The sequence below is a fragment of the Octopus sinensis genome, linkage group LG6 (assembly GCF_006345805.1).
Source record: "Octopus sinensis linkage group LG6, ASM634580v1, whole genome shotgun sequence".
In the NCBI taxonomy this organism is placed as follows: Eukaryota; Metazoa; Mollusca; class Cephalopoda; order Octopoda; family Octopodidae; genus Octopus; species Octopus sinensis.
In genome coordinates this window covers 82,812,815-82,836,235 of record NC_043002.1, presented here as the reverse complement: position 1 = coordinate 82,836,235, position 23,421 = coordinate 82,812,815, and the positions used below count along the sequence as shown (strand labels likewise).

General features: G+C 33.4%; 1 protein-coding gene across 2 annotated transcripts in view; it reads right to left on the bottom strand.

Moving 5' to 3' along the window:
- Positions 1-23,421, bottom strand: part of LOC115212893 (dnaJ homolog subfamily B member 12) — a 65,976-nt gene that overhangs the window by 7,954 nt on the left and 34,601 nt on the right. Inside the window, exon 7 of one of the 2 annotated variants that reach the window (XM_036504097.1) lies at positions 11,364-11,507. The exons of the other annotated variant lie outside the window; for it this stretch is intronic. Within the exon in view, the coding sequence (XP_036359990.1) occupies positions 11,364-11,507 (144 nt within the window). The remainder of the gene's footprint in view (positions 1-11,363; positions 11,508-23,421) is intronic. 2 annotated transcript variants of the gene reach the window in all.

Here is a 23,421-nt window from a genome sequence, read left to right as displayed (position 1 = left end):
GATAACAGACCCCCCCCCCGAATAAAGTCAACACACAAATTTGTTTCCCATTGGAATATATAATCCCTTTCTTCTATTCATTTATTTGACCATATTTTCCTTGCTATTCTCCTTACTAAAAGTGGATAGTAAATTGTAAAGCCAAAGGTTTGGTTAAAATGTTCAGTTTGCAACCAAGTAGTTTGGGTTTATAACTTGTACCTCATGAAACACGTGTAGCCAAGTTATAAAACAGTAGGTATTTAAAATAAAAATTCTTTTTTATAAGGTGAGATGAAGGGGCCTACTATCTCTAAATTAATATATATATATTTTTCATGTATGTGTGTATGTATGTATATATACATATAAAATACACACACACATAAAACAAATGTGCAACAAAAGAAGTAGAGCTCAATATTTGGAATAGAGGACTAAATTTAATAAATGACACAAGTATGGAATGTTTCCATTCAAAATTCTGGAGTTTCTTGATGGCAATTTAATCACTATCATTCTCCAGCTATTGCAAAAGTATTATACCTTGAGTAAGTATCTTCTTTCATAGCTCCTGGCTGACCAATGGTTTGAGAGTGAATTTTGTAGATAGAAATGGTGCAGAAGCCTGCACATATGTGTGTGTGTGTGTGTGTGTGTGTGTTTTGTGTGTTTGTTTCTGATTACTTGACATCTGATGAGTCTATATCCCTGTAACATAGCAGTTCAGCAAAAATAAACTAATAGAATAAGCACTAGTCTTTAAAATAAGTACTTGGGGCAATTTGATTGACCAAACCTTTCAAGGCCACAGTCTAGTGACTGAAACAAGTAAAATAAACAAATAAAAGCATGTGTATGTGTGTGTGTGTGTGAGTAAACAGCAATAATAATAATAATAATAATAATAATAATAATAATAATAATAATAATCCACGAATGGAATTTATAAATATTTTAATGCATTGCTATGCGTGTTTCCATGAATCACATGTTTCTTACGATCATAGGCTATATTCCCGGGATGATTACAGTATAGTCTGTGGTATCCATGGAAACGAATGCATGAATATGATCCACCCAATATCTAGGGATATTATGGACTGTATTGTAAATCATCCCAGGAATATGGACTATGATTGTAAGAAACATGTGATTTGTGGAAACATGCTTAGTGGTGCGTTAGCATATCTATAAATTCCATCCATGGATTATTATTACTATATTTATCCTGCATTATATCGGCACAGCTCAGTGCAACCCCAAAAAACTGCTATTACTGGTTGGTATCATTAGGCTGTAGCCGGCATAATATAATAGGAGCATTTATATTCATATTCAAAAACTTAAACACACACACACACACACATATATATTTAAATTTTATTTCTTAGGGAATAAAAATTCTGGCATAACAGAGGTTCAAATTATTCTCAATGAAGAAATATACATTTTAATTTAGAGATAGAAGGTCCCTTCATCTCACCTTATAAAAAAGAATTTTTATTTTAAATACCTACTGTTTTATAACTTGTACCTCATGAAACACGTGTAGCCAAGTTATAAAACAGTAGGTATTTAAAATAAAAATTCTTTTTTATAAGGTGAGATGAAGGGGCCTACTATCTCTAAATTAATATATATATATATTTTTCATGTATGTGTGTATGTATGTATATATACATATAAAATACACACACACATAAAACAAATGTGCAACAAAAGAAGTAGAGCTCAATATTTGGAATAGAGGACTAAATTTAATAAATGACACAAGTATGGAATGTTTCCATTCAAAATTCTGGAGTTTCTTGATGGCAATTTAATCACTATCATTCTCCAGCTATTGCAAAAGTATTATACCATTGATATAACCCAGGTTGTCACTAGATTTTTTGACAGTTTAAAGGAAAACAAAACCTTGATAACACATTCATTTGTTAGTTCATTCATTTTTACATCCATTTTTCTTGCTAGCACAGGTGAGATGAATATATTATAGAGACATTATTTCACAGACAGATGCCCTTCCTGTCACTAACCCTTAACTGTTTTTTTTAAATAAGGGGTCTCTTATTTGAGAGCTTTGTCTCCACACATCTTTGAAGATGCAAAGCCAGTGGATGATTTGTTGACAAAGAAGTGACAACAAGCTTCACCAATTGTAGCTCATCGAATTTTGTCTCTATTTTATGGGATGAAAATACAAAACATTGAAAACAATTTTTATGTTGGAAGCATGTCAAATCTTATACATATTAATTTAATCTGAGACAAATAAGGATTATATTCCCTGAATAGTGCAGGTTTACTCAGTTGTGCTTATCACACACAAATTAACATATACATGTGTGAGAGCCTGCTTTTCTAAACGTATTGATTTTATTTTGTTACAACCTAGACTTCCTAAACTTTGAAATACTTTCCAAGTGTCAGAACTTTTCTAAAAAATTTTCATATATCTTTACAGATGAGAAAGAAAAAGATAAGTAAAATTAAATTTTAGAATGTATTCAACAAATCATAAACTATGAAAGAGGTCACAAAGAAGGTGTGAGACATTACATCTTAACCAAGACTATAATTAGGCCAAATTCCCCAACAATTCCTTTGTTAAGAGGTCACTACCAACAGATGTCAGAATTTTCCTATCTTAGGGAGTATATTGTGCATATACAATAAAATCATGAATAAAGAATTAACCTATTTTTCAGTTTTCTTGAGGAATCCCTAGGCTATCTCTCAAGGAAAGCCTGGTAAGGAAATGCTGGTCTAGACTAACTCATATTGTTGTCCCTAGTCAACTCTCAAACAGTAATGCCTACCCTCCCCAGGTAACAAATAATAATCATCTGCTAACCATTTAGAAATACTCCCAATTCTGTCATAATAATTTTCTAACCACCAGGTATCTAGTATAGAATCACCAAATATTTACTTTGGACATAGCAGTGCAATGCACTGTACATAGTCTATACTTTATTCACTAATGTTTTATGTAAATGCTTATAGTAATGTTTATTTTATGAAACTCAAATGGTTGAAAAGATTAAATGAACTGTAGAAGGCTGAAGTTCAGAATTGTGAGCTAGCAATTAATCATTTTACCAATTATATAAACTGGACTAGGATTCTATCCCTAAACCATTATTAGCATGTTTATTTTAGGAGTATGAGAGTATTGCCCAATAGACAAGGAATTAAATCAGTAGGGATTTGATTGAAGATTTCATTGCAGTGGATAACTTAATCAAAGACCTTTTGTTGACTTGTTTAATAAAAAAGTTCACTGAGAAAGGTTTACATATGGTCATATGTTAGTTTGACAGCTTTCTCTTTGGACAAATTGAAACATTTCATTATCACATATTGATGAAACTATCTTGTAATTTGAACCAAATGCACTATCTAGTGAGTCAAATATTTCAAATCAACTTTGAAAATTTTAAAAGATATATCAAAAAGTATAACTGACCAAAATAGATGTGTTATATTTTCTAAAGTTTCAAATATTTTAGCATGGCAGTTTTAAATAATCCATAAAATTATTTAAAATTAAATTATATGAACTAAATAATCATGTTCATCAAAGTGTTTCATATGTAGTAGTAACAACCAAACTGGCTGCTTAATTAATTTTAATTCATTTACTAAGTCTAGTTACATTCTAAACAAGTTTTCAAAAATTTCCATGTGACCCAAAAGTAAATATATAATGACAATACAATGTCAATTTGAAATTAATTAAATCAAAGCATGCATACTAGAAATATGACAAGCAATATAGAGAAAGAATTGGTTAACGCAAACAGATTAGTAAATGAAAGATTTGGTGTATATATAAAATGTTCCATGTTGATGACTGTAAATAATTTAAGATCGATCTATTAATCTAATTTTAGAAGCTAAATAGTTAATTCATGTACCAATAGTTAATATATTACATGGATTCCCACCTCTCACCTCCTCAAAGAAATAAGGCTCTGTAAAATGAAAGACATAATTTACTTGATTGAGAAAATATTCAAAGACAGGAAAAAATAGCATGATACCTAAGAGAAATTATTGGAAAATTCTCTGGGAATAAATGCCAGGTCTCTGAAGAAGTTACTACCCATAGACAGGCACCTAATACAAGGTTCTTTAACACTATAGAAAACTGAAGTACAAGACAAGTTGATTCCATGAGGTTCATGAAACAACTTTTGAACTTTACATATGCTAACTGAAAATCACCAGTACAAACTAATTATTTATTGTTTGCTCAATCTTTATGTTTCGCCAATAAATAGTGGTAGAGTGATTTAAAAAAAAGTTAGGATGCATAAAAAAAAAAGTTCTGCTTCAATGCAGGTTAATGCATCAAACAAAATGATTTGTGAGTTTTGCTCTGAATCTCTAAGTTCAAATTCTGCAGAGCTCAACTTTGCCTTTTGTTTCTTTAGGGCCAATAAAAAAAGTCACAACCCAGAGTAGGGGATTGATAGAATGGCACTGCCCCGAGGAAACCTGACAATAATCAAAGCAAAAATACAATAAATATCTCACAAGAACTCATGAACAAAAACTGGTTAAAATAAGAAAATATGGCAGTGATTTATAAGGTATAGAAAAACTTCTGAATTGACTAAAACCACTTATGCCAGTACTTCCAACATCTATATTTCTAATCAGTGAGGGAAACTACATATTCATTTAATCTGTAAGAAATAGCAGCCAAAACTTGTCAAATGACACCTTACTGTATTAAAAAAAGAAAGATTACATTAGATAATGTCCTAGATACTCCTAAAATGACAAGATAGTCACAGTTTCAATATCTTTGATTATAGATTAGCCACATTAGGGCTCACATAACCACCACTAAAATGAATCAATGACAGAGCATCTACAAGGTTATGCAACCTGATAGAAATAGCAACCTAATCTTCCTCTGTTTTAAAAAGGGAGAAAGACATAAGATAATGTAGTCTAAGTTACAGTAAAGCTTCAAAAAAATGGAATGATCATGACTTCAAAACTTTTGATAATAGATTTGTACTGAAATAGGGCTAAATAAAATGGCAGCATACATATCTAATAAAAGAAAGAGAGAAAATAATAGCAACGTTAAAATATACAGCACAGGCACAGCAGCAAGTTAGGATGTTTGCTTTGTAACCACATGATTCAGGTGTGGATTTACTGCATGGTACCTTGAGCAAGTGTCTTCTACTATATAGCCTTGGGGTGGCCAATGCCTTGTGAGTAAAATTGTTATATGGAAACTGTGTGGAAACCCATCAGATATGTATGAGTGTGTGCTCAATGGATAGAGTGTCAGGCTCACAATCATGAGGTAGTTAGTTCCATTTCTTGACCCAGCTGTGCATTGTGCTCTTGAGCAAGATATTTTATTTCACGTTGCTCCAGTTCACTCATCTGTAGAAATGAGTTGTGACGTCACTGGTGCCAAGCTGTATCGGTCATTGCCTTTCCCTTGGATAACATTGGTGGCATGGAGAGGGGAGGCTGGTATGCATCGGTGACTTCTGGTCTTTTATAAACAACTTGCCCAGACTTGCGCCTCAGAAGGTAACTTTCTAGGTGCAATCCATGGTCATTCACGTAAAGTGTTTGGCATTTGGAAGGGCATCCATCTGTAAAAACCATGTCAAAACCATCTCACCTGTGCTAGTGCCATGTAAAATGCATTGAGTCCACTCTGTGTAGTGGTTGGTGTTAGGAAGGGCATTCAGCCGTAAAAACCCTGCCAAAACTGACACAATAGCATAGGGTAGTTTTTCTATCCTACCCATGCATGGAAGATGGACGTTAAACAATGATAATATGTCACTGTCAATACTATTCTTGTTAAAGAATAATGCATTTGTACTCTACCAAATGTATTGTGTAGCCTTTCAGCTTAATGTAAAATTATTTTTATTATAGCATAAAAACAAACATTAATGTGTGTGTGTGTGTGTATCTATTTATGTGATCTGTCTCCCTTGATAGAGAGAGAGAAAGAAAGAGAGAAGTAAAATACTGTCCATTATCTTCATCATCAGCAGCAGCAGCATCAACAGAGAATTCACTGATAACGAAACTAAATATTAACCAATAAACTGGCCAATAAATTAGCTCAGTCAGTAATAAATGTCAAGAAAGTTAATGAGCTCCATCGAAATGTTATGTTGTTCACAGTGATAATCCAAATAATAACATTGCTCTACTAACCTGGTTTATATTAACTATTATCAAAGATTTCACATCAGATTAAGAATCACTACTTCAAATCTCTATTCCCTCTCGCTTCCCCAAACTAATGAATACTTGATAACAGACTGAATGGAACTTGATGGATTTATGTCATTGACCGATGATGTAAAAATTATGAATAAAGCCCAGTAAATTCACACTGTGAACGTGTGCACAGCTTGGCAGTTTGGCTCAGTCCAACCAATGTCTGTATGGAAAGTGGATATAAAATAATGACGATGAAAGGTATTAACCCCCACACACACACCAAAAAAAAACATGACTATATAAAAAAAGAAGAGGATAAAACGTCCTCTGAAGTACCAACCACACAAATGTATCTAGTCCATGTACTAAATTGATTTGTGATAGATATACTCAGTTATAAAAACCATGCCAAAGAAAGACATACTCTTTGTTGTGAATAAATGACGATGGACAATGACAAGTAGTAAGATAGTGTAGTGGACACAGACCCATCCAACCCATTCTAATAATGGGCTTTATTAACAATGTTGTTTCACTTAGTTTTCAAAATAAAAGCTTGGGAGAAGAGTAGAAAAATAACCGTCCATTTTGTAAGTTTTCATTCCTTAATATATTAATTTGGATTTGGAATAGAATTTAGCAAAAAGATCTTACATAAAAATCATCATGGAAGCTACATTCTGGGTTAGTGTTTGTATATTTAAATTTTGAGATTAAATTTAAATATAAATACTTTGATAATGGTGGTTTTAAGCAGGTTGATAGAGGGTCACAGGAAGTTGTAAATAGGTATTTAAAGGGTTAAACATGACAGAGTTTAAAAAAGGTGGGGGTGGGGGGGACAAAGAAAGTATTTATTGGGAATATAATGTTTTCAAGTATAGTTAGAAAACAGTGCAAAAACAATAGTAAACAAAGCAATTTAATTATTCCACTATTTTAAAATAAGTCAAAACTAAACAGTTATTAGTTGATTAGCAAAACAGAACAATATCTCAATAATTAAAATACAGAATACCAGCTAGGCAGAGAAAAATCTGCTGAAACCACATGATACATGCAACCACTCTTAACAAACAATATTTTAAATGTCCAAAGAATATGGAGTATTGCAGTCAATTCTTGCTGTTTAGGATACAGACAATAAATTACTCTGCATAATGCATTCTTTTATTGATTTTGATGCATCAAATATATGCTGATCAACATTCATCAAATATATACTGATCAACAGCATCTATTTGATGAATTTGAACATTGGTGATTGAAAATTTCACTTGGGAAAAGATGCTTAACCATCAACATAATTGGTATGATACTGTATGACATGACTAGGTCATTGAATTATACTCTATTCAACAAGCTTCCATACAGTTATCTAACCAATTAATTCTCAAAGCAAGGATGACCTGAGGCTATGATAGAAACTTTTTGCCTCCAGTGCTGCACTATGGGATGAAACCCAGAACTATGAAATACAGAATGATCGTCTTAAGCACAAGGATGTGCACCTGTGTGTGTGAGTGAATGTCTTGTCATCTCAACTTCTGATGGAGTCACAGAAGCACCACCATAACATATGTCTTGGGCATCTTCAAACCTGGTGGAGTCCATCCCTCTCTTAGTCTGAATACAGCTAATTTCTATCAGAATGCAACACAGAAAGAAAAAGAACTAACCCAATACTACAGTTCAGGTGCTTTATCTATTGACTCCAAAAGGATGGAAGGCAAAATCAACCCCAGCAGTATCTAACCATGGGACATGGAGAGCCAGAACAATTACTGCAAAGAAATCTACTGGATGCTTCAAAAATTTAACCAATTTGCCTCATACACAATGAAAAGCCAATCAACAAAATTGCAAGGGAAAAAAAAAACCCATATTTCGTTATATATATGTAAAATAAGTCAATAAAATGATGGTAATGAACCTAATACTTCACAATGACAGTAAGCGACAGTCTCAAATATTACAATATTTTACAAAAAATTGTGTTGGTTTGGTAGTGATCAATTCTCCACATTAGAAATTTTCTTTCAATATCTGAACTACAAGAGCTCTTAGATGTATCTCATCAAGAATGCTATGCCAATCATTATTCTCAACTCTATTGTAGTTTGCTAGCTCACAGTTGACGAAAGATATTTATAATGTTTTTTTACACCTACTTTTCTATGTCAATGAGAAAGTTTTATAGATTTAACATCACAAGGTTCAGTCCTTGCTGAAGTGTGGTGGCTTGTGTGTCTCAATGACATTGAGAGCTATGCTAGTGAAGTGCAAGCTCCTCATAAGGTGTCCCAAAATGGACAGGTCAAAAGACAAAAGCCATATTTGTGAACTAATTCTTCCCAGAGGTAAGAATGGGTTTGCATAGGGCCAACAGACCTACCTAGAAACAAGCAAAGTTACAGAAGCACTGATGTCAATCCAAAACCAAGACATGGGAGAAGTCACTACCACAGGGAAACATGGAAAATGCAGCAAAATTCGGAAGGAAGCAGCAAAGAAAATGGATCCAACTGGAGAGAAACAGAACAGTAAAGGCAACCCTGAGTTGGGAACAGTGGAGAAACACCATTGATGGCCTATGCTACATAGTTGGCATAAGAGATAGATTAATTTATGAATTGTTTGTAAGAAATTCACAAAGCTAGCATTAGTCAACGGAATGCTTTGCCTAATGCCACCTTTTTAAAGATTAATGTGGCAATTATTCTCCAAAGTCTATGTCTTATTTAAGTGAATGAACTAATCCAGTAAAAACGTTTGAATTTATGTATTAATTGTGTAACAGTTAACCAAACACTTAGCCATTTTAGTTTAGCATTTCTGCTGTAAGAGGGAAACAATATTAATCTCTTTTTATAAAAAAAGTAGTTTATTCTTTTTTAATTTCATAATATTAAAATTTAGACTTACATTTTTTTTTCCAAAAGTACACTAGGACAAGAAGAATGTAAACTAATATTCCTAAAGCTCTTTTTAACTTTTTAAACCAGATAAAATGACAAAAGAAATAAACAAAATCAATGTCGAGAAGAACAACTAATAGATTTTACAAGTGCATCAAATTAAACTATAACGAGTTAAGGCAAGTCAAAGCAAGAAACAAAAAAATTATGATTGCAATAGCTACAAGTGATGTACCAATCTTACAAACTCATTAGAATCAGTTACAAGAAAAGGTTGATATAATAGGTTTTCACAATGGTCCTATCACCAAAATGTGGAATTAATATTTAATCACAAGAGTAGGTTGCATATCCTATATTAATGAAAGTTTAGTTTGTGAAGCATCAACAACACTAATTACTGTTATTTCATATAATAAGTAGACAAAAGTCATAATAAAATATTAAACATTCAAAAGAACTGTTAGAACTAAACATTTATCTAAAATACCTTGCTACTTAATATTAACAAAACAATTGTATATATTTTTTTGTGATGTATGCACAAAGAGCATTATTAACAGGGCAATCATAATGTGGCTTATATAAGCTTCACAATTTAAGCATACCTTTTGGGGTGGGGTGAGGGTGGGTTAAAAGCACTCCTTAAATCTTTAGCATTTATTTTACTGTCAAATGTAATGCTTATTTATTCACATTGTTTTGAATTAATCACTTGATGCAATTGTCTATTTTTTTAATGATATTCTGGGATAGGTTCAAGAGAGTGGATCTGGCAGGTCTGAACATAAAACACAATATGGCCTGTTTAAACGTCAGAGGGTTTTTTTTTTTCCTTTTTTTATTTGTTTCAGTCATTTGACTGCGGCCAAGCTAGACCACCACCTTTAGTCGAGCAAATTGATCCTAAGACTTATTCTTTGTAAGCCTAGTACTTATTCTATCGGTCTCTTTTGCCGAACCGCTAAGTGACAGGGATGTAAACACACCAGCATCAGTTGTCAAGCGATGTTGGGGGGAGAAACACACACACACACACACACACATTTATATATACAACAAATCGTCTACCAAATCCACTCACAAGGCTTTGCTTGGCCCGAGGCTATAGTAGAAGACACTTGCCCAAGATGCCATGCAGTGGGACTGAACCCGGAACCATGTGGTTGGTGAGCAAGCTACTTACCACACAGCCACTCATTAAAAATTATATACAGATAAATTAAGACAATATATTTTTCTATTTCTTACAAGTGTGAAACTTAACTTCCTTCAACAAAAAATTCAAGAAAGAATTGCTAATGCCTGATATGACTATGGGTCTGACGAAAAAAAGACGAATGCACTAAAGAGTAGAGTTTGATAGAGAAAGTAGCAGCAAGTGACAGAAGGTGAAGAGTAATCTCAAAAAGGTAGCATATTTTACAACTGGTGTAATTTTAGAAATAGAATGCTGCTTCAAATACCTCCCACCTCTCTCTTTCACATGCACCCAAGCTCATACAAGCCCTTGCTAATCTGAAAGTAGTGGAAATAAACTATTGTATTTGATACTGACACTAAATATCAAATATAGGTTACAGTCTTCCATGTATTTAATTCATATAAATGAGTGACACTTGAATAAACAAGGTCATGACTTTCAGTTGAACAGTATAATAATGTCATTTTATGAAAGTAAGTAAATAACAAATATTTAATTTTCTATATACAGAAATTTATCATGAATATATAAATATAAACAAAAGAGTATTGAATCTAAAGTTGAGCAGGGAAAAGTATACATGTTTGACAAAAGTTTTGTTCAAAAAGCTAAATTAGTCATAATTTTTACTATATAATCTTGTTAATGTAGATGTATAAATATAACCATTGAAAAAAATAATTTGAATAAAGTTATCTAAAACTTCAAGAAAAATGTTATATAATATGAGCACATAAATTGTTTTATATGTAATCCGCAATAAAATTTGAAATGCCAATCATAGAAATCAAATGAATACGTTGGAATATGTTGAATTTTGCTAAATCCTTAAAAGAGTGTTTCAATTTCTTAGAACTGTACAAAGATGTTACATATATATTTAAGCAAACAGCGATAACAACATGCAAAAAAACAAGTGGCATTCCAGTTTGAATACTAGAAGAGAGAGAGAATCTTTATCAAATATCAAACCAAAAAAATAAAACATTTTCTTTGATAGAAAAGTCCCCTCTTATCTAGTACAAAATGCTTACCGCCCGTGTACGTAATACGAAGGCCCTACCAATACCAGCAGCAGCATTGTTAGAGGGAACTTGCTTGTTCTTTTCACTTCGAGTGGCAGAGGAGGACAAGTTAGATTTGTAAACGAAAAACTGGCGTTGCCTTGTACGGAATTTCTGTTGAAAATAGTAGCAACAAATTGTCCAACCCATAGCCAAAAAAAAAATGTCATGGTATAAAGAATTTGTTATTTAGCCTAAGCTTTTCTCAGGTAAAAAAAAAAGTTAAGGCAAACATATTTTTAACAAATATTTCATATGGTTATGAAACTTAAGTACATTTTCTTCTCTTCAGGGAAAATAAACAGATTATTAAAAAAAGTTTAAAATAATATTTAATTTCATAGAAATAGAAATCAAAAGCTTGATATCAAATTAAAGTGTTTTAATAAAAAAGAACATAGTGTAAGATCTTGGTGTATAGAAAACCCTCCTGATTGAAACAGTGAAATTGACAAAAGTGTAACGCAAATATTGAATTTAAGATCTGTTGATGCATTTTCACCCTTCAAGCATGTCGATAAGGATCACTTGGTTCACAAATGAGTGAGATAAGCTAATAAATCTGATCATTAACTTAATTAATAAACAGAACATTCTTCTGTCACAAATCAATAGAATCAAAATTTTAGAAAGTGTAAGATGGATGCATTCAATGATAGGCATAGAACTAAGGCTACAAAGCTAAAGCAACGATTGCAAAAGGAAATGATGACATCATGATGTTTGCAGAACTCTATAACACAAACAAGAGTATAGGAAAATCTAAAAGGACAACTGATTATGTAGATAAGACAGGTTAGCATTCCTATTAGATAGGTCACTGTAAGTTACTGACTGATTTTGTACCTGGAGCCAAGGTTTAGCCAGATATGCATGAATAGACAGATTACTTATAAATATATTCTATATACAAACATATCTTGATTTTTTTTACATCCACTTTTTCTATTTGTTGTTTTTTTTGTGGGGGATGGGGTGGTTGAGACTTGTTGAGTTAGCATTCTATGGTCAGATACCTTTCCTGATGCTAACCCTTACTTGTTTGCATTAAGGTACAACATTCCACTAGCATAAACAACTTATTGAACTGCTGAGTTGCAGAATGTATTGTTCATTCAGGAAAAAACAAAACAAATGTCACTGATGCCCAAATGACGCCAATGCAAAGATACAAATGTGCACACGCATGCACACACACTGGATATCTGTAGTTTCCATTTACCTAATTTCACAGACAAAGCTATAATAGAAGACACTTCGTCCATGATGCTATGCAATGTTACCAAACCCAAAACCTTATGGTTGCAAAGTGAACTTTTTAACTACATAGCCAACCCTATGCCTATATACAAACATAGAGAATTAAAATAAAGGAAATACTGAACACAAACCACTGAATAACAAAATGCAGAGAGTGACCTTGAAGCAGGGGTAGGGGCTCCATCTGTCAAAGTTGCCTGTACATTTTTACATGTATATGCAGTTAAGAGCAGGATATGTTTTAAGGAAATTAGCAGTTAAGTATGCAATTAAGTCTTATATATATGCACTTATGTTACAAATGTTCATCCAAAGGAAAGGCTGCTGACTTGGGCTGATAAAACTTGGTACCAGTGTTGGTTCAGGCATTGCTGTTAGACTGCAAAGAGCTGGAACAGATACTGCAAAGCATCTTACCCAATTGTCTAACAGTTCTGCCAATCCATTGCCCTGGATTGGGACTGTTTTATTAACCCTAAAAGGATGAAAGACAAAGTTGACCTTGGCTAGATTTGGATTCAGAACACAAATTGGAACAAATATCGCAAGCATTCAATCCAAAACTCTACTGATTCTGTCAATTCACTACGTATGAAACGGATACAAGATGGCACATTCAAGAGTGGTGAACCTGTGAGTGTACCTAAATATTTGACCAGCTATTTCCATACCAAATAGAACTGTAAAAAAATTATTCACTAACAACAATTAAAACTTACACCCTGATACATGCTCTTCATGGCAGAATCTGATGAATCTGAATAAATAAATTCAAGATTTGGAATGGTGAATTTTCAAGGCAAACAGTACAGATCAGCAAAAGTTGCAAGAGCAACAGGAATCAGAGAAGCGGCTTTAATTGGTAAAAAAGGAATAGCCAAAAGCAAATAACACGAATAAAGGTGTAGTGAAATAAAATTTTAGACGTAACAGAAGTAATGGGTTAAATATGTGCAGCTATGAATTTCTTTGATGGCTCATTGAAGGTAGCAGATAAATTTTACCTAAGCAGCATAATGTTGAATCAAGAGAGGATATATAAGCTAAAATTCAAGGTGTTTAAGAAATGAGTATTTCTATTGGTAACAACAAGTTTATCTTTTTACATGAAAGGAAGACTATATGAGGCAATAAGAAGTGTGGTGCTGTATAGTAGGGAAACAAGAGTAGAACATGCTGAGGAACTACAGCAAATGGGAAGGAATGAGGTAACTTACAAAATAAAAACTAAGGTAGACACTGGTATAGGCAAGAGAACTGTATGTGGATGTAAAACGAATAGATTGTGGAAGATAAATGAAAAACATAACATGTTAATAATGGAAAATACCATTGGTAAAGGTATAGCCAAAGAAATTCAGTAGCTAGATGAGTTCTGATCACTGGGGTCTTATAGATACAATACATGATCAATGCAAATGAAAATGCTGTAACACAAACTATTTAAAATAACAATATTGGTATGAAAGTAAAATACATTAAAGCTATGAAAATGGTGAAAATGATGATGAGCTTCTTTTGATTTTCGTAATATAACTGGGGTAATTAATTTAACTGGCAAAATATGAAACCTTGCTGAATGTTAATTCATACCATACTGTGCAAAAATCCTAAAACTTTAAAATGAAGGCATTGCATATGACCCTCTAAAAATAGTGGAGAAAAGGGAAAAGTATGGCACAAATGCTTGCAGTTGAGTCAACTCCATTAAAGGTACCCAAGGTGCCAGATGGGGCTGTTAAACCAGGTAACAGATTAAGCTAACCTCCCAAGCAGACCAGCCCTATGCTGGAACGAATATAAAGCATTCAGATGCAGGGACACTTTAGTAGCATTATAGACCCTCAGGCAAATCAATGCATTGAGCTAGACAGTATTTATTAACAACGAACACTATATATCAATTAGAATTAAGATAACGCTATCCAGAGGGATATTCTTGTAGTTGTGTCAACCCTCCCCTAAGCTGTGTTTTTTTCATTATTGATTCCAATAGGATGAAAAACAAAGTTGACTGTGACAGAATCTGAACTCACAGCACAGTGAGTCAGAGCAAATAGTATGAAGTAGTCTATCTGATTCTTTAACAATTGAGCCAATTTGCTGCCTATAACAGAATTATGACAGGAACGAGAACCCAGGTTCGAAATTTCCCCAAGACACCTGATGAAGGCTGGAGGGTATATCAGGTGAAATGTGATAACAACAAACAAGATATCCATCAAATGTAAATAATGTACATAATTCCTCATCTTTTAAATAAAGAACTGTATTATCTAATCAGTATGGAGCCGACATTAAAATATAATATCATCCTTTTCTAAAATAAACTGCAGAGTTGTCATAATTGAAGGAACCAAACTGATTTTACAGAAATGGCACTTAGTAATGAAGTGATTGTCTTAAAAATAAAAACAAACGTTCTGAAGCGAAAAAAAAAAAAAGTTTGTTGATAATAAAATTCATAATGATTGTTTTCTGCAAGTTCAAACCTTATAACTATCATATTGTGCCTTAGGTAAGGTACATTAATTCTGCTTGCTTCCATCTGTGACAAAAAGAAAACAATAATTCTCTACATTTGAATGGCATCAAGAAGGCAAGGTACTGAGAATTACAAACTTTCTCCCATTCATGATTGTGTGCAAAAACAGATGATGATAAAATAAAATAAAATATTTAAAAATTGGTTAACAGACAATATGTTTGAAGATCCGAAATAAACATAAGCAGATTAAAGTTAAAATATCACTTGGGAAGTCACTTATTTTATCTGTAAGGTGCTTGAAAAAACAAAAAGTCATTAAGCCTTAAAAGTCATGAACTGAAATACATTCATCCAATTGATAATACCACTATCCATTTTGCAATCAACCATACTTATAGTGTTAATACTGTTCATCTCATATATGATGGACTCTTGCATCATATATGAGATGCGCATTTAATTGTTCAATCAACTGAATGATCTACACACTGAATAAGTGTGCAAGCAATTGAGTATTCCAGACATGTACTTTTAATGTAATTCTTGAATAGAATCAGAATGGCATGGTACAGCCAATAGGCTTCTGTATAGTTTCCCCTCTACCTAATTCCACTCACAAATTTTGGTTCAATCTGAGGTGATGATAGAGACATTTACTCCAGATGATATGCAGAGGAGCCAAACTTAAGACCTCAAAATTGCAAAGCAATCTTCTTCACCACTCAAGCCATACTTGTGCCCATGAATAAGTAAATTTATATATATATATATATATATATATATATATATCAATAATAATAAAGGGTAAAATTAATTAATTAATTAGTAATTAATAATTCTACCAAAGTTCACCCGGGTAAACTTTCGTTATTTTTCCCTCTAAGCCTACATGAATTGTTTTTGAGTATATATTGTCTGGGAGATTCTTCTTATAGTGGAAGAAATAGCTAAGTTCTTTGGCTGCTATTTCTAAAAGTTCGGTATGTGGTAAAGCAAATTTTTTTTGCTGAACCCTAATTATAATTATATAAAGTAATATATATATATATATCAAGCGAGGTCGTTGCCAGTACCGCCTGACTGGCCCCCGTGCCGGTGGCACGTAAAAGAACCCACTACACTCTCGGAGTGGTTGGTTTTAGGAAGGGCATTCAGCTGTAGAAACTCTGCCAGATCAAGACTGGAGCCTGGTGCAGCCATCTGGTTCGCCAGCCCACAGTCAAACCGTCCAACCTGTGCTAGCATGGAAAGCGGACGTTAAACGATGATGATGATATATGTAGATAGATAGACAGGTGAACAGACGATTACACACATGCATACATATATAATAACCCTTTAGCTTTTGAACCAGCCATATCTGTCTCAAACATTTTATCTGTCAATATGTTCAAACCAGCCAGATTTGGCCTCTCACATCTACCCTACAATGTCATTCTAAAAATATACCACAACATCATCAAAACCTCAAAGATACAAGATAAGCCCTGATTAATTCAAAACAATGTGAATAAGTAAGAATTGCATTTGATAGAGTAATCTGAATGCTGAAGGTTTAAATAAAAACTTTTCAATTACATTAAATCTGATGGACAATATTTTGTTAAATGATATAAATCAGGAGTAGATTTCTTTCTCTCTTATATATATATATATATATATATATATATATATATATATATATATATTGTTGGCATCCTTTTTGTCTTGGGAGACAATGGAGTTGCGCATAAAGTAGTCTAGTCCGGCTTTTACATTTCATGTCCTGATACATTTCCTGCTGTGGCTGTGTAGTAAAAATGTATTATACTCATATATATATATATATATATATATATATATATATATATATACTTTATTTAAAAGCAGCAGATCAAATTGTCATCTCGGTTCCATTTTAACAAAACTGTCTGACGAACGGGAACATGAAACTCCGAGTAACAGCTTTTGTTAAATTTCTGCTGCTTTTAAATAAAGCATATTACTCTACCTCTGGTATTTGAGTACTCTTTTTTCCACCTTGTTTCACATTTATGTGTTTACTCTGGTATATATATATAATGACAGAAGAGAAAAAGCAATGTCTGTGGCTTTACCCAGAGCTTTTGAGACTTTTGGAAAGAAAAGAAGAAGTTATCCTCCAGACAGACAACCTGACTTGAATACCTACAATAGAGTGAAGTTCTCTAAAAGGGCACCCAGGAAAGTGTTGGTGTTAAACATTGCAACAAATTACATCTACCACTCAAGGATAGGAAGGGTTCCTTTCATGACCTTCCACAGTTTTTGTCTACAAAATTTCACTCACAGGCTTTAGTTGAAGCATGGTTACAGTAGAAGACAACTGCCCACGTGCCATGCAGTGGAACTGAACCGGAAACTTGCGGAGTAAATTTCTTAACCACACAAGCACTCATTAACTTATCAAATCATTTAACTTAAATTTTTAACAGTATCAATAAATTTTAAGGATTAATTCATCATTAATCCATCGTGTGATTTTATTATGCATAGCCGACTGTGTAATACAGCATCTCTCAACATATATCAATCTACTATCATCTCACTTGTGACGCCATGTTTTATTTGATCTAATCTAATTACTTCATCTCAAACTTTCATTTATTCAGTGGGAAATATCACAAAATTAGCACAATACTCTTTCACCGACAAAGTATCAACCAATCCTGTGTATCATCCATTTAAGTCACTTAAGTAATCTCTCTCTCTCTTATAGACTGGCAATTTTAACACTAAAATTAATTTACTTCTGTTTTATTTTAGTTGTATGACACTGTGGGTCCACTTTTATCAAATTTGCTCTATTCAATTTTAATTTTGAAATGTATTTTGAAAAACCACAACTATATGAAATGAGCAAGGGACACTGTTCCAACAATCCAATAACCAAAGACATTCGGATCTTTTCGGTTTGAACGGCAGTTTTTTAAAATAATTTCCACGTAACTAAACACTTTTAAACTCCGTATACTGGTAGAATGTGTTTATAAAACATCTTGTTTTCTTGGCTTTATTGAGAAAATTCTATAGTTTGTAAGATATTTGTTGTTGTTTTTCTTCAGAGAGAGAGAGAGAGACACACACACACACAGACAGACAACTTTTAGCTCATTCAGATAAGAATTTAATTTTTTATGTTGCAACGAGGGGTAAAAAGATCTGTTTCTGACACCTGTCCTTGTCTAGAGAGAGAGAGACTATGAAGGGTGCTATTACCTAGGTTGCAAAATGGAAATAATACCACTCATATTCTCTCTCCCCAAAGAAGCATAAGTGTTCTTGCTTAACATTCAATGAAGAGTAAAACAAAACTTTTTCTATATATCCTTAAAGAAAATAATTTGTTGAAAAGAAAGAAAAGAGATTAAAATTTAGTCAATATAATGAATTTCACACTTAATTACTATATACCTGTTGCTCATTAGCATTACTATAGTTATTCAATATCTTAGAAAGTTTTGGAAAATGCTACAATGTCAGAATTTATCTAAACCTCTATACTTAATCAAAATACATAAAAATGCCAACTTTAGTTACCACTTCCAAAATACAACTTCCATTAGTTGCAATTTTTTGCACAGAAGTTACCTACAGCACTTTTCATCTTGTTGCCATTTACATACATTACAAAATCTAATAGATCCCATGGCTCTCTTCAAAACAAGGATCAGGATAAAGGGAAGAAGTTAGTATTGCTGTTACTTAATTTGAATTGATGACAATAGCAAGAAATTTTGAGTAAGGAATAAGTTGCAGGAAAATACAATTCTGAGGTAAGAAGAATTAGTGTTTAGTAGAGGGTCTAGCCCAATACAAAAGGAGGTGCAAGCAAATTGAATTGGTTTAACTGGCTGAGCATGAGTTAGCATTATAGAGGAGCACAGGTCATTACAGAAGCTGTAAGAGATACTTAAGAAAGAGCTTGATAATATATTCATTTCTTCAAGTGAGTTTCTCTTAAGCAAACATATCTTTATTAGATGCAGTCTGTGTGCATGTGCATGCATCTGTATGTATGTGCATGCTTTATTTCAGAGGAGAAATATTTTAGCAGGGTATATTTGTGCTTTATGAAAGATCACCAGCTGTTGGAGCATGTAAAAGTCTCCAAATAAGATTGCTGAAGACATATCTGGCATATGAAGAAAGCATGATTATTTCAATGCCATATTATTTATAAATGTGTGAATGTGGCTTTGATATAAATTCCGTTTTGTTTCTATAACAGACTTTTGCGGTTGTTAACTGCCATTACATTTTACTTAAAAATAAAATCTTTTCTCTCCTGCATCTCAAAAATTCTTGCAACACTCTTTCACTTGTGGTTCTTAGATATTCTTTGGTCAAATCAATAAAAATTCCAAATTATATTGTGTAATTTAGATACTTCAATGTATTAAGTCCAAATCCTACATGACCCAGCTGTTTCATCCTTTCAGACTTAATAAATATAATATACTTTTCGTTATAATAACAAAAGGGTGTGATAGTGGCTTCCATCAACTGACCTATCCCCAACAGATGGGTGAACTGAGACAATGTAGAATAAAGTGTACTATTAAAAAATATACATTACTGACAGAGGCAGTATTAATACCAAGAGATAATACTTGTCCTCACTTAAACATGGATGTTCTAGTAGAACAAACTATACTGCAGTAAATACCATGAGAGAAACTCTCATATGGGCTTTTGGTGCAAAATATGCTCTTGTTTATATCGCTAGCAGGGAAATAAATCTCCACCATCTCCAGTGCCAAAACCACCAGATCACATGATTTTGACCCTCCTTGGTTTTGTCAATGATGGAGATTTAACCGCTAGAGATAGCAGTAACTCATCTCCTTACCAGTAATATACAGAGAAAAACAGTGCCCGAATAAGCACTGGTGTCATGATTAGCCAGTGGGCTCCTTAAAAAATATATATTAGCAACAGAAGTAGTATTAATACTGAGTGGTAATAGTTATTTCACTGGCTTCTGTGCCAGTGGCACGTAAAAAGCACCACCCGAACGTAGCTGATGCCAGTACCCCATGACTGGCTCCTGTGCCAGTGGCACATAAAGAGCACTATCTGAACATGATTGAATGCCAGGGCTGTCTAACTGGCTCCCGTGCCGGTGGCACATAAAAAGCACCATCCAAACATGACCAATGCCTCCTGACTGGCTCCCGTGCTGGTGGCATGTAAAAAGCACTATCCAGACATGATCGATGCCAAGGCTGCCTGGCTAGCTCCTGTGCTGGTGACATGTAAAAAGCACCTACTACACTCTCGGAATGGTTGGCATTAGGAAGGGTATCTAGCTGTAGAAACATTGCCAGATCAGATTGGAGCCTGGTGCAGTTACTGGCTTTCAAAACCTCAGTCAAACTGTCCAACCCAAGCCAGCATAGAATTTGTCAACGATGATGATGATGAATGTTCTGTTAGAACAAACTATACTGGGATAGATTCCATGAGAGAAACACTTAGTGGTTTTTGGCGTGCTGTGTTGAAACAATGAAATACTTGCACTGGATACGAACTCACAACCTCAGTGCAAGCATGGCCGAGTGGTTAAGAAGTTCACTCCCAAACCACATAACTCCAGGTACTATTCCACCAAGCAGTTATTTGGGCAGGTATCTTCTACTATAGCTTTATGCCAATCAATAGCTTGTTTATAGAATTTGGTAGACAGACACCATGTGAAAGTTCATTTATGCGTGCATGCACACATATACACATACATCTTTTCATGAAAGATGTAAACAACATAGAAAAAAAAACCCAATAAGCCAGCACTTTTGAATGAAGTGCCTAGCAATATTTGTTCCACCTGACTTGCCTAAACAATCCCTTGTCACTCTGGCCATCATAAATGTTGTGAACCAGTGATTGGCCCATTGGAAATCCATAACCAACAATGCTATTGTTCATAAGCTGCAACATATAATGAATAAATAACCTATAAGCTGAGTTATTTTACTCATCCCACTTTTACTACATTTAGCACTAATCCTTTACTACATATTTTATGTTCAAACCAGCAAGGTCCAGCCTTTCACATCTACTTTACGATGTCATTCTAAAAACAGACTGCCATATGATTAAAATCACAGAGCTATGAGCTAATTCATGATTAATTCAAGTCAATGTGAAGAAAAAAGCATTACATTTGACAAAGTAATTTCAATGTTAAAGAGTTAAACATATCTTTAACCAAACAAAATTGGTTTTGTGTTTGGTAAATGAAACCCATATTGTAATTTAAAAAAAAAACGATGAAAAAGATTAAGATGATCATTGAATCATATAGAATGCTTGATTAGAAACTTTACTATATCTAATCTGTACTTCACTCGTCTGAGTATAAACCTATACTAGCATTCATATATATATATATATATATCAATAATAAGTGGAAGATTCTGCTCACTACATTCTTTCCCTCAAAAAAAAAAAAAAGGAAAAAAAAAGAAAAGTGGCCTTGACTCTGGACAAAAAAATTATTTAAACAGAAAGATGATGATGATAATAATAATAATAATAAAAATCTTTTCTACTAAAGGCACAAGGCCTGAAATTTGTGGGGAGGAGACTAGTTGATTAATTTATCAACCCTGAAAAGATGAAAGGCAAAGTTGACCTCGGCGGAATCTGAACTCAGAACACAGCGACAGACGAAATGCCACTAAGCATCTCACTCTTTCTCGCAGAACCCTGGTTGAGAATGTTGCTCTATACACTTACGTTACCTACTAAAAATGGCAGCACATTCACTTTTAAAAACAAAGCACACATCAGATAATTTATTCTTAGATTTAAAAATAGAATGGAATAAGCATGACTGGAATGTCTTTCATCAGAGTTTTTTTTTTTTTTTAAATTCATATCTTTTTCTAAATACTCAGGCATCATGACAGAAAATATTCAGATAATCAGTTTCAATATTCATAAATCTAACTTTTCCACAAACTTATACCATATTACCATTAACTTTTAACCCAGTTATGACACTCATTGAAAATAATTAATAAAACTAAATAAAGATTATTTACATAATTTACATTTGATGGATATTGGTCCTCATCTTGTTTGTTGTTAATGTTTCAGCTGATATACCCTCCAGCCTTCCTTCATCAGGTGTCTTGGGGAAATTTCGAACATGGGTTCTCATTCCTGCGGTGGTGGTGGTGGCTCTTCTTCTTCTTCTTCAGATTCAGACACCTGATGAAGGTTGGAGGGTATATCAGCTGGAATGTTGTGTTAACAACAAACAAGATGGGCACAAATATCCGTTAAATGTATTTAATGTACATAATTCCTCATCTCTTAAATATAGAACTGTATCAAAATAAAGATTGTTCTGACATGGTTAAGTGAAGGCACATGACTCAGTGGCTAGAGTGTCAGGCTCACAATCATGAGGTAGTGAGTTCAATTCTCAGATCAGGCCGTGTTCTTGAGTTCTTGAGCAAGACACTTTATTTCATGTTGCTCCTGTTCACCCAATTGTAGAAATGAGTTGCAAAGTTATTGACGCCCAACTGTTTTGACCGTTGTCTTTCTCTTGGATAACACTGACAGCTTGGAGAGAGGAGGCTGGTATGCAATGGCCAACTGCTGGTCTTCTATAAACAACTTTACCTGGACATGTGCCTTAGAGAGGAACTTTCTAGGTGCAATCCCATGGTCATTCATGACTGAAGGGTGTTTTTTACCCTTTTATAGGGTTAATATAAATAAATATTGTTCTTAGATTAAATGAGATATTTTTTAATAGATTTTTCAAAGTGTATGGCTTTGACTGATATGCAACTCTCTACATATGTCTCAACAACAAGAATCTATTTTGGAAAGAATAAGTATTACACAAGCAGAATTTCACCCGAGATAGCAATACACTCCATGTCACAACAACTACAACCAATACATTGTAGTTATGTGCTAGAAATATAGTAAGCTTGCTAGTAGTTTTAAGCATTTGTTTTTGTTAGGGCAACATATCATGGCATGTGTATTTGTTCCATCATTTGCTCTATGAAACAATAGTATTCTTTAAGATATGTTTAACTTGATAACTTTAGTACAAAATTTTAAAATGAGCAAAAGTAGGACTTGGAAATAATTCAGGAACATTTCAGCTTTGGATTTTGATGTAAATATATCAGTATTTTGAATGCATGTGTGTGTGTGTGAGTACATTTTTACAGAATGAAACCGAAGTTACTAATATTATAAGGATTTTTGTGAAATGATATTGATAAATTA